The following is a 15490-nucleotide window of genomic DNA, read 5'->3' as shown; positions in this document are numbered from 1 at the left end:
GAAAATATATAATTTCCCCCCCCCCAAAAAAGAGGAAAAATGAACTGACTCTACATGGGAGTGGTATAGTGAAGGGGTTTATAGTTGTACGTTTCACATAGTAGAACAAAGGGCTTTGAACCCCCTCCATCCATACTAAGTCACGCTCCATTTGAAAATGGCCTCGCAGCAGCTTTTTGCTACAGTTGGCCTGGTACGGTTTGGACTTCAATCGCCATGTGTGTGGCTTGTGTTTTTTTTTTTTTAAAGGACAAAAACTCACGGCAGTCTGCAGGTTCATCAGACCCGTCCCCGCAGTCATCCACCGTGTCACACTTCCACCAGAACGGGATGCACTCGTCCGTCCCACAGCGGAACTGCCATCAGCCATCAGCCCCCACAGAACAACATCAGCCCCAACAGAACAACATCAGCCCCCACAGAACAACATCAGCCCCCACAAAACAACACCAGCCCCCACAGAACAACATCAGCCCCAACAGAACAACATCAGCCCCCACAGAACAACATCAGCCCCCACAGAACAACATTAGCCCCCACAGAACAACATCAGCCCCCACAGAACAACACCAGCCCCCACAGAACAACATCAGCCCCAACAGAACAACAAAGAAAAGAACATTTATATAAAGAGGCAACAATTCAAAGTCAAAAACAGAATTTAACAAGGTTTTTAACCCATGCAGACCAGGAATGCATCGGTGTAACCACTTTAACCATCATTTTATACTTTGGCTTTTCAAAAATAGCAGATCTACAAGCTCATAGTGGGAATATATATATATTTTTAAAGCAAACATTTTTAACTCAAATCTTTGCTTCTGAGGATTCTACAAATGATTTTTGAAATGTCTTCAAAAATCCTAACAGTTAAACATTGTTTAAAACCTACCTATCTAAATATCTGAAGATCTGCTATTTTTGAATAACCCAAAGACATCTAAAATGACACAGATGCATTCCCGGTCTTAATGGATTATTTATATATATATATATATATATATATATATATATATATATATATATATATATATATATATATATATATATATATATATATATATATATATATATATATATATATATATATATATATATATATATATATATATATATATATATATATATATATAAATAAATATACACAGTGTATAGACTTTTTTCATTCACTTCAAAGCCAAAGAACAAAATCAATATGCTAACGCTGGGCTCTATGCCACAGGACGAGAAGATAAACAAAGAGAAACCATCATGAAACTGATCTGCTTTAGGGGACAAACATACCAAACTGAACCAAACAAACAGTACAAATAAATACATAGAAAAAACAGTAGAGACCTGGTAGGGCAGGGGTCTAAAAGGGGTCTTCAACGTTTTATGGTCTAAAATTGTGTTGCAGAACTTTGTTGTTTGTTTAACCTTGTCTGCTCTTTTTTCCCTCTACACCACAAACCTCTTTGCCAAAAAACGCCTTGCTGGGGGCTGGGAGGAGCAATGCTCTCACTAAATAAGTGTAGAGGAATACCTTGTGGAGTTTCAGCTACTATGCATCCCAGAAATATATACTGTAGCTTATAATGATGTGTAGGAATTTGTAATTTGTAAGGAACTGTAAATATGACAACTCATTTAGATGTAGGCCTACGTAGGTTTATGGTTTCCCAAGGACTATAGCCGTTTCACTCATTCAGTCCGACTTCACTGTATCCTATACTGCCCTACAAAGCCAACGTGCACTAACTACGGAAACTAATGTTCAAATACAAAAGTAGTACAGTAGTAGTAGTAGTTACTAGTTGTGAATTATCAAACTGTACATTTAGACTGAATGTTTCCTTTATCCTCATCTTGCGCTAACGCACGCAACTGTTTGGACAGGTTTTATTTTTGTTGTTTCTCATAAGCGTGCATCCGTTGTCCGTCAACAACACAGCCGTCTGTGCCTTGACCTCTGTGCTCTCTCCCCATACCCCCCGCTACTGCGAGGCGATAGGAAAACGCTGCTCGCGTTGAAGACCCCTGTGGTATAGGTGGGATTGGTATAGGTGGGGATTGGAATTGAAGCTGACCTGACTGGAGGTGCAGTTGGAGAGGCACGTCTTGTTGTCAGCTGCCAGGTAGAAATTAGTGGGACAGGCACACTTGTGCTCCCCGCCGGGGGACAGCAGACACAGGTGGCTGCACCCTCCATTTGCCACCTGACACTGGTGCTTGGCCACTGCACAGGAGAAGGAGAGGAGAGATGCCAAAGTGTATTTCACACACCATTTCCCTCCTAATACTGTAAAGAGCCATAACCACACCACTAATACTACTACGACTCCACCAGGGAGGGTATGGGGAGAGGGGACCAGTGGTGGAAAAAAAGTATTCACATGTTTTACTCAAGTAAAAAGTATCAATACTGCAATGTTAGAAGTACTCTGTTACAAGTAAAAGTCCGGAATTCAAAATGTACTAATGTACTTAAAGGACCAAAATTAAAGTACTAAAATGTTTGAAAATAGCAGATCTACAAGCTCACAACGCGTCGCGATGCGACCCGTTGTGAGCTTATAGAGCGACTATTTTCAAATAGCCTATAGGTTTAAAATAGGGCTAAAGTGGTTAATGTATGTTTTATAATGTAATAATTTATGTCTGCAAAGTAACTAAAGTTTTCAAATAATTGTAGTGGAGTAAAAAAGTACAATATTTGCCTCTGAGATGTAGTGGAGTAGAAGTAAAAGTAACCGACAATTGGAAATACTCAGGTTAAGTAAAAGTACCACAAAATTGTACTTTAGTACAGTACTCGAGGAAATGTGCTTTAGTTACTTTACACCACTGGCGGCGGCGGGCGGGGAGGATGGACTTCCCTTTACCTTCGGGCTGGCGGAGGGAGTGGTAGACTTTGATGGATTTGATGGCCTGCCAGGAGTTGAGCAGCTCGATCCCCTGAGACCCCGTGGTCTTGTGCGCCCGTCGCAGAGACTTGGACTTGCCGTCCGTCCAGTAGACGAAGTCCTCGAACAAGGTCAGCGCCATTACCCCCTGGATGTGGTCGTACGACACTGAGAGAGAGAGAGAGAGAGAGAGAGAGAGAGAGAGAGAGAGAGAGAGAGAGAGACAGAGAGAGAGAGGGCCAAGTGGCCCCACGAAAGAGTCAGACAAGACAGGGAGACCGCGGGGAGGATTCAATTATATTCTGGTTCAATTCAATCAAATAAAACAGCTAGTGCTGCTCCCTTCACATCGTGCTACACTGGGCGGTTACAACATCAGCTTTAGTGCTTCTCTGCAGCACCAGGTGAAACCTCACATTTTTCAAAATCCACAACTGCCTCCATTTATCAAACTATACAGTTTCTCAACCAGTGGTCCGGGGACCACCAGTGGTCCTTAACCCATTCAGACCAGGGAACACATCTGTGTCTCATTTTTAGATTTCTTTGGCTTTTCAAAAAATACCAGATCTACAAGCTGCACCGAGTGCACCGAGATCTACACGCTGCACCGAGTGCCGAGCTATGTGCTATTTTTTGAAAAATGGTGAAACTTAAGCATAATTATATTTTTAACTCAAGTCTTTGCTTCTGGGGGTCCCCGGAACAACATATTTTGAGATGGGGGTTCACGGCCAAATTCGTATCATTTTGTGGGTCCTTGATGTGAAAACAGTTTGAGAACCACTGATATAGAAACGTAGGTTTTTCAAAAAACAGTTAGGATTTAGAAGACATTGTACATGTAGAATGTTCCAGGGACCCCCCAGAAGCAAATATTTGAGTTACGAATGTCCGCTTGAAAATATATATATTCAAAGATGTGCACAAATGTTCACAATTTTTCAAACAATTACAGATCTACAAGTTCATAGTGTGGCACTCGGTGCCGTGCTATGAGCTTGTATATCTGCTATTTTGAATAGCCCAAAAAAAATCTTAAAATGACAGAGATGCGTTCCCGGTCTAAATGGGTTAAGGGGGTTCCAGGTGGTCCCCATCTTTAACTCTTGAGAGCGTAAAATGAAACCAAATGGACCCTTGTTAATTATTGTTAAACATCTGCATTACTTAATACAAGAAGTCTACACAATGTAGAAAGAATTGTCATTTCTTTATCAACGTTTAACTGTTATCTCTCCTATGGTTATAGGCTATACCACATCAATACAGCATGGATGGAATTGTGGACAAAATATCCAACAACAACAAAATATTCTAAGTCTTGGGTCTGAGAGTCTAAATCTCATCAAGCGGTGGTTCTGTGGCTCAAATGCTGAATAAACGATGGACCTTGACATGAAAAAGATTGAAAAGCCCTTCCTTTAGTGCATTCTCTGCAACACCATGTGAAAACCTTCACCTTTTTCAAAATCCACAACATTTATCAAACTATACAGTTATCATTTCATAATCATCTGTTCTGCAGTGTCCTGCAACACTGCAGGATTCTACAGAATGGGATTTATAATGTTTTCGCACAAGGAGCTGTTGTTATCATTCAAATGATTAATAGCAACAACGCTATCAACGATTCATGAAGCCGATATTGTACCTTTTGTGAGTTTATGCTCACTTAACCCATTCATTTTACATTTATTTGGCTATTCAAAAATAGCAGATATCTGCTCTTTAAAAAACAACGTGAACATGTGTGCAAATCTTTAAATCCCTCTCTCTCTCTCTCTCTCTCTCTCTCTCTATACACTGTATATATATATACTAGAGTTTCGGGGGGCTACGCCCCCCTCAACCCCAGCCGCGCACGGGGCCCAGCGTGGCCGTGTGTATATTGGGGGACCCAAATCGTCGGAGTGAAACTGTGGAAAAGTATTTTTGAAAAAGGAAAAAATTTGAAGAAATAATATTTGTTATGTTTCAGGGGGTCCACAGGGGGTCCGCGGACCCCCTGATGGTCCACTGACCCCCTGTGGAGTGTTGGGACGCGCGGGGACACCCCTGGAACATTGCGGACCATTTCGGTGTTTTTTTTTTTTTCATGAAGGTGGTTGCTTGTTTCTGGCGCAGGCTGTGCAAACCTGGCAACCCAGCGCATGCTGCCGCACGTTTAAGTGGCGTAGCGTCATGAGGGTCAGTGGGGCCGTGGCTCGGTCAGTGAAGACCCTGTAGTGCGGATGATATGTGGCATAGAGGGTCAGATTGTAAATCCACAGAGGAAACATCCGTGGGCTACCATTGGTTCAGCGATGTGTGCGGTCGCCCTGCGGCCCCTCCTCCTCCACCAATGTGCAGTATTGAGAGCCCTGACGTCACAACAATTGGAGCGATGGGCACTGCACTGTGGTTGGTTAGGGTACACCTAGGGCCCAGGTAGAACCCAGTTAAAGCCTGCATGGGCAAACCCAGTTAGGACCCGCCTTGGTCCCACATAAACATGGCTAGTTGGGGCCCACCTAAGGGCCAGGTAGAAGCTACTTATAGCCTGCATGGGCATCGCAGTTGGGACTGAAGTGGATGCCGCTGACATTGCTGACATGGGGTCCATATGGTTTAGCCCACCTTGAAACCATATGGGAACTACGCTGGCATGCTGGCTGTAATGCAAACGCTGCATCATACCTGCAGTGTGTACTTTGATGTTGTGTGTGTAGCAGATATACCTGCAGTGTGTAGATCAATGTCCATAGGAAAGTCAATGCCCAGCAGTGTTTTTTTTCCCCAGCAGAGTTTCTAGTGTCTCTGTGTCTCTCTGGAAGAGGTTGCACATGAACTCTGCAGCCGCACTGAGGCGCTCCAACACAAACACTCTGACATTAAGCTGCTTCACACAACAAACATCAGCACCACGCTGCTGTTTGTCCAAAAGACACAATATCTCCTCTCCCACCGACGTCATGTGTTCATTTATCGACAGGCGTACAGACTCCTTTTGACACATTTTACGTCGTTTATCCAGCTCTCACTGACTCTCCACATGGGGCTGTTATTTTGCTGCGATCAAGTCAACGATGTGAGAGATTAGCTATCACAGACGGACGGACAGGGGGTGAAACATAGTCTTGCGCCATGCCTTTCGGCCTGGCGGAGACAATAAAAAACCGAAAGTAAAGGAAATGGCCATTTCTGCAACAGAAGTAGTCAATAAACTATGCTATGAAAACATGGGCCACATTGGCAAAGAATGTAAGAAAGAGGCAATCATGGAGAAAATAGCCGATCTCCAAGCTTACAAAGCCTGTCAACGTGAGGCGTTTCGAGCTTGTAGATCGGCTATTTTCACAATATTTACTTGTGGAACGGAGTCAAACAGAATGGGGGGGTCCCAGATCAAGTACGTGTATTTGGGGGGGGGGGGGGGGGGGGGGGGGGGGGGGGGGGGCGGCGTGAAAGGGTTGATAAACACTGCTCTAATCGGAGCGAAAGTATCTGAAATGACTACATGACCATAATGCAGCCTAACATGCGTTGCAGGGGGCGGTCCTGCCATTACGTTAGTTACTGTAGTTGCTGTGGAGCTACATAGTTCTCCAGAAGACACACACAAACATACACCATGTACAATGGACGAACTGAGCAGCAATATAGACATTCACCACACGAACGTGCATTGTTGACAAAGTGATTGCACAGCCGCTGCAGGCATGACAACCAGGTTAGCGTTAGCGACATGGCAGCTATCACAGCGCCCTGTCCGTCGTGCTGCAACTGCCTGTGATGGCTACAGCAGTAACAGCAAGCTGTCAGCGATGCCATTGTCTGGAGACTGCGCTTAGCGTGACACGACCAATGAGAGTGAGCGCTGTAGTTGTTGCTAAGATACGGTGGCGTCTCTGGCCCATAGCTTGTAGATCTCTCACACATGATTGGCGTAGGCTGCGTTGCCAGGTCTGACTTTGTGTCTAAGCAAGGGTCGGCTGTTTTTTGCGCGCCTTTGGGCTCGTTTGCATTGTGCGCACGGCAGCGCTTGTTTAGCGTACGTCAGCGCGACGTGGCAACGGACGTGGCAACGTGAAAGGTGATTGGCTGGTGAAAATAAACACCCGACGTTACACCAGAAATGGTGCCTGGAGAAAATGGTGACCAAAAAAAAAGTTTTGAAAAAAAGTAAAAAAAAACCCGCAGCGGCTGGCTGCTGTTGTGGTGATGAGGTCGTGCGCACGGTAAACGGTACGAAGCTGGCTCCCCTTCCGTTTTGTCCGACATTTGGTGAGTGGAATTAATTATGTTGCGCGGTGGAAACGGTGTAGTGAGCAGTGAGATGTCCCCTACGCGAGGCGTAAATTCAGCGCGGCCGCCGTGGCGAGTCAGTAGGCGACATGTGGTCTGGCGGTGCGTTGTTTATTCGATAACAGAGCTGTGGGGTGTCGCCACCGAGGGTGCGGAAGTTGCTCGGCATTTATATAGTTAGATATATATATATATATATATATATATATATATATATATATATATATATATATATATATATATACTGTATATATATACACTAGATGTCAGGGCCGCTTTGCGGCCTCACATCTAGTTTAACAAATACAGGTCAAGAGACCCACAACGCCAAAGCCTGGCTATAAACTTCTACACAACAAAGGTGCTTCTGGAAACACATGTCCAGCAGTTGTGTGAGGAGATGCTTCACGGTGTTTCTCGAAGGGAACACTTGAGCTTGGCGTCTCGGGTCCGACGGCCCAGAGATAGTTTTCTTTTCCGCGGCATGGCTCTGTAAGAGATATTTATGAACCATGACGGCGACCTGGCCTAATTATAGCTCTGCACACACGTCCTCTCTGGCCTCTCCTCTCTCCTCCCCTCACTCCTCCCCTCTCCTCTCTCCTCCCCTCTCCTCCCTCTCCGCTTCCCAACCTCGGTCATGTGATAAAGAGGTCAGACTGATAAAGAGGTCAAACCGAGAGTCCAATCACTGATGGAGGTGAGGTAAGATGTCTAAAACATAGAGTGTGATCACTGATGGAGGTGAGGTAAGATGTCTAAAACATAGAGTGTGATCACTGATGGAGGTGAGGTAAGATGTCTAAAACATAGAGTGTGATCACTGATGGAGGTGGGGTAAGATGTCTAAAACATAGAGTCTGATCACTGATGGAGGTGAGGTAAGATGTCTAAAACATAGAGTGTGATCACTGATGGAGGTGAGGTAAGATGTCTAAAACATAGAGTGTGATCACTGATGGAGGTGGGGTAAGATGTCTAAAACATAGAGTCTGATCACTGATGGAGGTGAGGTAAGATGTCTAAAACATAGAGTCTGATCACTGATGGAGGTGAGGTAAGATGTCTAAAACATAGAGTGTGATCACTGATGGAGGTGAGGTAAGATGTCTAAAACATAGAGTCTGATCACTGATGGAGGTGAGGTAAGATGTCTAAAACATAGAGTCTGATCACTGATGGAGGTGAGGTAAGATGTCTAAAACATAGAGTGTGATCACTGATGGAGGTGAGGTAAGATGTCTAAAACATAGAGTCTGATCACTGATGGAGGTGAGGTAAGATGTCTAAAACATAGAGTGTGATCACTGATGGAGGTGAGGTAAGATGTCTAAAACATAGAGTGTGATCACTGATGGAGGTGAGGTAAGATGTCTAAAACATAGAGTGTGATCACTGATGGAGGTGAGGTAAGATGTCTAAAACATAGAGTCCGATCACTGATGGAGGTGAGGTAAGATGCCTAAAACATAGAGTGTGATCACTGATGGAGGTGAGGTAAGATGTCTAAAACATAGAGTCTTATCACTGATGGAGGTGAGGTAAGATGTCTAAAACATAGAGTGTGATCACTGATGGAGGTGAGGTAAGATGTCTAAAACATAGAGTCTGATCACTGATGGAGGTGAGGTAAGATGTCTAAAACATAGAGTGTGATCACTGATGGAGGTGAGGTAAGATGTCTAAAACATAGAGTCTTATCACTGATGGAGGTGAGGTAAGATGTCTAAAACATAGAGTCTTATCACTGATGGAGGTGAGGTAAGATGTCTAAAACATAGAGTGTGATCACTGATGGAGGTGAGGTAAGATGTCTAAAACATAGAGTCTGATCACTGATGGAGGTGAGGTAAGATGTCTAAAACATAGAGTGTGATCACTGATGGAGGTGAGGTAAGATGCCTAAAACATAGAGTGTGATCACTGATGGAGGTGAGGTAAGATGCCTAAAACATAGAGTGTGATCACTGATGGAGGTGAGGTAAGATGCCTAAAACATAGAGTGTGATCACTGATGGAGGTGAGGTAAGATGTCCAAAACATAGAGTGTGATCACTGATGGAGGTGAGGTAAGATGCCTAAAACATAGAGTGTGATCACTGATGGAGGTGAGGTAAGATGCCTAAAACATAGAGTGTGATCACTGATGGAGGTGAGGTAAGATGCCTAAAACATAGAGTGTGATCACTGATGGAGTTGAGGTAAGATGCCTAAAACATAGAGTGTGATCACTGATGGAGGTGAGGTAAGATGCCTAAAACATAGAGTGTGATCACTGATGGAGGTGAGGTAAGATGCCTAAAACATAGAGTGTGATCACTGATGGAGGTGAGGTAAGATGCCTAAAACATAGAGTGTGATCACTGATGGAGGTGAGGTAAGATGCCTAAAACATAGAGTGTGATCACTGATGGAGGTGAGGTAAGATGTCTAAAACATAGAGTCTGATCACTGATGGAGGTGAGGTAAGATGTCTAAAACATAGAGTCTGATCACTGATGGAGGTGGGGTAAGATGTCTAAAACATAGAGTCTGATCACAGATGGAGGTGAGGTAAGATGTCTAAAACATAGAGTCTGATCACTGATGGAGGTGAGGTAAGATGTCTAAAACATAGAGTGTGATCACTGATGGAGGTGAGGTAAGATGCCTAAAACATAGAGTGTGATCACTGATGGAGGTGAGGTAAGATGTCTAAAACATAGAGTGTGATCACTGATGGAGGTGAGGTAAGATGTCTAAAACATAGTCTGATCACTGATGGAGGTGAGGTAAGATGTCTAAAACATAGCCATAGCTCTGATCAACAGTCTGTGGCGGGTCTTGGAGGCGTGTGGAGTGATCCTGTGTTTTTACGAATCCCGGACGAACTTCGGAGCTTTTGTCAATTATATATTAGTAAGATAAGATAAGATATATATATATATTTAAAGCGAACATTTTTAAAGCGAAAATATTTTGGTCCAGCGACCCCCCCGAAGCATGGATTTGAGTTACAAATGTTCGCTTCAAAAATATATATATTCAAAGATTTTCAAGATTTTTTAAAAACAGCAGATCTACAAGCTCATAGTGCGGCACTCGGTGCCGGGTTTTCGGGTAAATAGATCAGCTATTTCCGGCCGTGCGATACGGTCATGCAACGGGAGTATAAATCCGGCTTAACTGTCAAAAGTCGCCGGACGGAGATAGTTTGAGAAATGCAGTGACCACGGTGACCACAGTGACGGAGATAGTTTGAGAAATGCAGTGACCACGGTGACCACAGTAGTGACCACAGTAGTGACCACGGTACACATCGATACCTGTAACACCATCGCTATGCGGCCTGGCTGCATGCTGACATAAACCTGGACCAATAGCAGCGCTCCATCTCACCTTTGTGTCTCTGCGTGCCGTCCATGTTGGCGAACAGAATGTGCGTGTCGTCGGCCCAGTAGAGTCTCTTGTTGGTGTAGTCGATAGTCAGAGCGGTGGGACTATAGATCTCTGTGTCAATGATGACCGCCTGCCCTCGGCCGTCCATGCCGATACGCCCGATGTGCGGGGACTCGCAGCAGTCCACCCAGAATGCATACCTAGGCAAGAAGAAGCACATCACACACAGGGGGGGGTCACACACAGGGGGGGGGGGGGGGTCACACAATGGTCCAGACTAACAGAAAGGAGATCAATGGCCAGCAGAGCGTATCCCTGATGCGTCAGATTGGAAAAGCCGCCACCTGGTGAGCGAGCAACGCGGTCAAAGAGTTCCTCTGACTCAGTTCTGCCCCGTCGAACCCTGCTGTCCACACGTATAGATCACACGTTAGACATTAAAGGATGACTACACGTATTTAGGATCAAGGTAAAAAGACTACAGCAGGGGTCTTCAACAGGGGGTCCGGGACCCCTAGGGGGCGAGCTAGGTGTACCCTATACCTGAGGTACTGGCCTACCAGCCCAGAATTAGCATCATAATAGTCTCCTCATTATCTTACATCAATAACAAAACTTTCCGAGGGTGAGAGTGATGGATTCCACTGAACTTTTTCATGACCCCAAAAATTATCGCAGTTAAAAATGTTCGCTTTAAAAAATAAATATAATTCAAGATTTGCACTAATTTTCAAGATTTTTCAAAAAATAGCAGATCTACAAGCTCATAGCGCGGCTATGACCTTGTATATCTGCTATATCAGCGAAAATAAATCTTATGCTTACAGTCTAAATGGGAATTGAATAGTGAAGTGAATGGATTGCAAATGCACATATATAGGAATGAATGCATGTATCTAGTCTGATTAGTCTATTAACAATGAGTGGAAGGATGGATGTATGCATGCATGGTCTATCAACAGTCTGTAACGGTCGGTGTAATGATCAATACACGACGCTACTTCCAGTCCATCAATGCTCTCTCAGCATCAAGCCCATCGAACGCATCACACACTGTCTGCGTTGGTGACACCTACTGTGCAGCCAGTGTTGCCATGTACGCTTATTATAAGCGACTTTGGGCTTGTTTTTCTGTAAAGTTGCTTGTAAATATTGGTAGTTGCGATTTCTTTAAGCTTGTTTCTAAAGTGTACTTATTGCTTATTCAGGCTTGCTTCCAATTTTGTATTATTATTATTTAACCCAGTGGTTCTCAAATGTTTTTCATGTTTCGTGCCCATGGGGAGCATTGGTGTTGTTAGAATGTTTCAAAACATATTCCAAATATTCCATATTTTATTGCAGGAGTTTTTGAAAATAGCTGATGCATAATAGGTTTATGTTTATGTTCATGTGGCCTGATTTACTACTTTTGGGCCTGTTTTCCTAGACCTAGGTTGCTTATTTCTCTCACAAAAAGATGGCAACGCTGTGTGCAGCGATTCTCCTCTCCCTGACTCCGCACAATGGCCTTGAAAACTGCTTGATATGCAAGGCCCTTTGCAGTGCATTCTGGGTATTATAGGATCAGACAGCAACGTGCAATGTTCAGAATGAGACACAAATCAATTGCCGATCAAAATGTTTGAAAATAGCAGATCTACAAGCTCCCAATGCGACGCGTTGTGAGCTTGTAGATTTGCTATTTTCAAACAGCCTAGGTATAAAATAGGGTTTAAAGTGGTTAATGTATGTTTTATAATGTAATAATTTATATCTGCAAAGTAACTAAAGTTTTCAAATAATTGTAGTGGAGAAAAAGTACAATATTTGCCTCTGAGATGTAGTGGAGTTGAAGTAAAAGTATAGACAATTGGAAATACTCCGGTAAAGTAAAAGTACCTCAACATTGTACTTAAGTACAGTACTTGAGTACATGTACTTAAGTTACTTTACACCACTGGTCCTTGATGGGAAAAGAGACCACTGGTCTCTTAAGGACTGTGTACAACATGTTTGTGTATACCCACCCAGTCTGGGGGTCCAGGGCCAGGTCTGTGGGGGTCCGCAGGCCGGAGCTGATCAGGACGTTGGGGTAGAGGCCGTTGGCCTTGGAGACCTCCAGGGTCTTCCTCTCCACGTCACACCAGTACAGGTTCTTACCGATCCAGTCCACAGCCAGGGCGCTGGGCACGGCCGTCCTGTGGACGACCTGGTTCAACATGAGAAACAAGACAACACATTGATCTGGTTCAACATGAGAAACAAGACAACACATTGATCTGGTTCAACATGAGAAACAAGACAACACATTGATCTGGTTCAACATGAGAAACAAGACAACACATTGATCTGGTTCAACATGAGAAACAAGACAACACATTGATCTGGTTCAACATGAGAAACAAGACAACACATCCATCTGGTTCAACATGAGAAACAAGACAATCTGGTTCAACATGAGAAACAAGACAACACATTGATCAGGTTCAACATGAGAAACAAGACAATCTGGTTCAACATGAGAAACAAGACAACACATCGATCTGGTTCAACATGAGAAACAAGACAACACATTGATCTGGTTCAACATGAGAAACAAGACAACACATTGATCTGGTTCAACATGAGAAACAAGACAATACATTGATCTGGTTCAACATGAGAAACAAGACAACACATCGATCTGGTTCAACATGAGAAACAAGACAACACATCGATCTGGTTCAACATGAGAAACAAGACAACACATTGATCTGGTTCAACATGAGAAACAAGACAACACATTGATCTGGTTCAACATGAGAAACAAGACAACACATTGATCTGGTTCAACATGAGAAACAAGACAACACATTGATCTGGTTCAACATGAGAAACAAGACAACACATTGATCTGGTCAGCAGCATTGGTGTTTGTGTGTGTGTGTGTGTGTGTGTGTGTGTGTGTGTGTGTGTGTGTGTGTGTGTGTGTGTGTGTGTGTGCGCGCCAAGTTATGCGTGCGTTATTATAGTTAACGAAAACTAACAAGATAACAAAAACTGAACATTTTAAAATATTTTCGTTAACTGAAATAAATAAAAATGATAATCAAAACAAACAAACGATAACTAACTGAAACTGCATTGTGCGTTTACAAAACTAGTTGATATTATAGTTAAAATGCCAATCGTTTTAGTTTTTGTAAATATATTTGTATAAGCGTTTTGGGTTTATGTGAAATCTTGATGCAACGTTTTTATATATATATTTTTTTTATTACACAATACTTATTCTGCCTCTTTTTAATCCTGCACCTGACAAATAAAGTATGAAAAAAAACTAAAACGTATACTAAGACTAATAAAAACAAACTAAAACTAAGCAATTAAAAAAAGAAAAAAAAAACCTAGCAAATCTGGTCTAAAATTGAATTAAAACAAATTAGAAAAAAATGTCTAAACAAACTAAAACTAAACTATAATGACAAATCCCAAACTATTATAACCTTGGTGTGTGCGTGCCTATATACAACTCATTGTTTAATTCTCACACAGGATGGCGGATATTACTGATCTGCTTATTATTATGCAAAGAGTTGATTGGAAGCGACTCCGCCAAATATGTGCTCCCATGTTTATGTGCTATGAATGTATAATTGGGCCAAAGCTAGAGGGCAGTGTCCACTAAAACAGAGGTTCCCAAATTATTTTTTTGGGTGAGATGATCAGCTTAATGTACAACATAGTTTTCTCACTCAACAAACAAACAAACCAACACACAGTATAAGTGTAGATACAGGGTGTCACAGGGCAGCCTGTGCCCTATACACAGACACGCTGAGAGGGAAGTGACAGTTTGTAACATGATATGATTTTTACCTGCATGTATTCATTCAAATGTAGAAATAACACAGACTTCAGGGGTTCAAACTTTGTGTTTATTTAAACACTGTTTATTGGAACTGATCTGAAATGTTTGTTTGTCACCTGGTCTTTCCTCTGCAGTACCGGCACACCCTCTGAATCTGACATGTAACTGCCCAAACAGAGCAGGGCCAGTCCATTTGGTTTAAGAAGGGGTGGAATGTGCCAAGTACTGTAGAGGAGGAGGGGTGTTTGACAATGTTAATGAGCAAAGTATTTCTATGTCTTTTGAAGTAAATCCAAACCCAACATGGCGTTTAGTTTAAAGTACAACATCTATTCATGTGGTAGGTTATTTATTCATCAGATATTTGTAAAGCTTGTAGATAAGCTATAATATGGAGGTTCATTGTTTCTGTGCTTGTGGTACGATCCACTCCCTATTTAAGAGAGGCTGCAAGGGACAGTCAGGTAGTTGAACTTGAGACAGAGCTGCAGGGCCCTTAGTTAAGGGAGAGCCTGTGTGTGCAGTCACTGTATGGTGTGTTGTGCTTTAAGTCTATTTTTCTTCTTAGTCTTATCTTTATTTAATTTAAAATGTCTTCACTGTTGATTTGCTGCATGGAACTGTTCCTGGAGGTTTGAGGAAAATAGAACTTCATTAAGACCTTTTTAATACCAAACTGTCAAATATTACGGAAGAAAGAGGCAAACATTGTGAAAATGGCAGATCTACAAGCTCCCAACAGTGTGAGCTTGTAGGGTGTTTTTCACAGTGTTTATCTGTGGAACCGAGTCAAACTAAATGTAATGCCTCAACTACAATTCCAAGTGCTTGTCAGGGTGGGGGGTCCCCAGTTCAAATATGATGCATTTGGGATTATTTTGGGGGGTCCCCAGTTCAAAATGATTATTTTGGGGGGTCACGACCTGAAAAGGTTGAGAACCACTGCTACAATTCCTACAGTTCAAATATGATTATTTTGGGTTTTACTAAAACCCACGTGTTTGTGTTGAACTTGTGTTAGCATCAGGGCAGGAACTTCATGAAGGCCAAGGCCTCGCTTTGGCCTTCTGCCCCTATGACCTCTAAGAACACAGTGACCACACTGCCC

General features: G+C 42.9%; 1 protein-coding gene across 1 annotated transcript in view; it reads right to left on the bottom strand.

Annotated features, from left to right (window-relative positions):
• Positions 1-15490, bottom strand: part of lrp1bb (low density lipoprotein receptor-related protein 1Bb) — a 597729-nt gene that overhangs the window by 62176 nt on the left and 520063 nt on the right. The window contains exons 59-63 of the mRNA XM_084084305.1: positions 12560-12741; positions 10551-10750; positions 2865-3053; positions 2070-2218; positions 263-356 (exon numbers count right to left, since the gene is read on the bottom strand). Coding sequence (XP_083940431.1) covers positions 263-356; positions 2070-2218; positions 2865-3053; positions 10551-10750; positions 12560-12741 — 814 coding nt within the window. The remainder of the gene's footprint in view (positions 1-262; positions 357-2069; positions 2219-2864; positions 3054-10550; positions 10751-12559; positions 12742-15490) is intronic.

This window comes from Gymnoscopelus microlampas, assembly GCF_963454915.1.
Source record: "Gymnoscopelus microlampas genome assembly, chromosome: 17".
In the NCBI taxonomy this organism is placed as follows: domain Eukaryota; kingdom Metazoa; phylum Chordata; class Actinopteri; order Myctophiformes; family Myctophidae; genus Gymnoscopelus; species Gymnoscopelus microlampas.
Note: the sequence above shows the minus strand (reverse complement) of the source record. Positions and strands in the feature narration are given on the sequence as shown.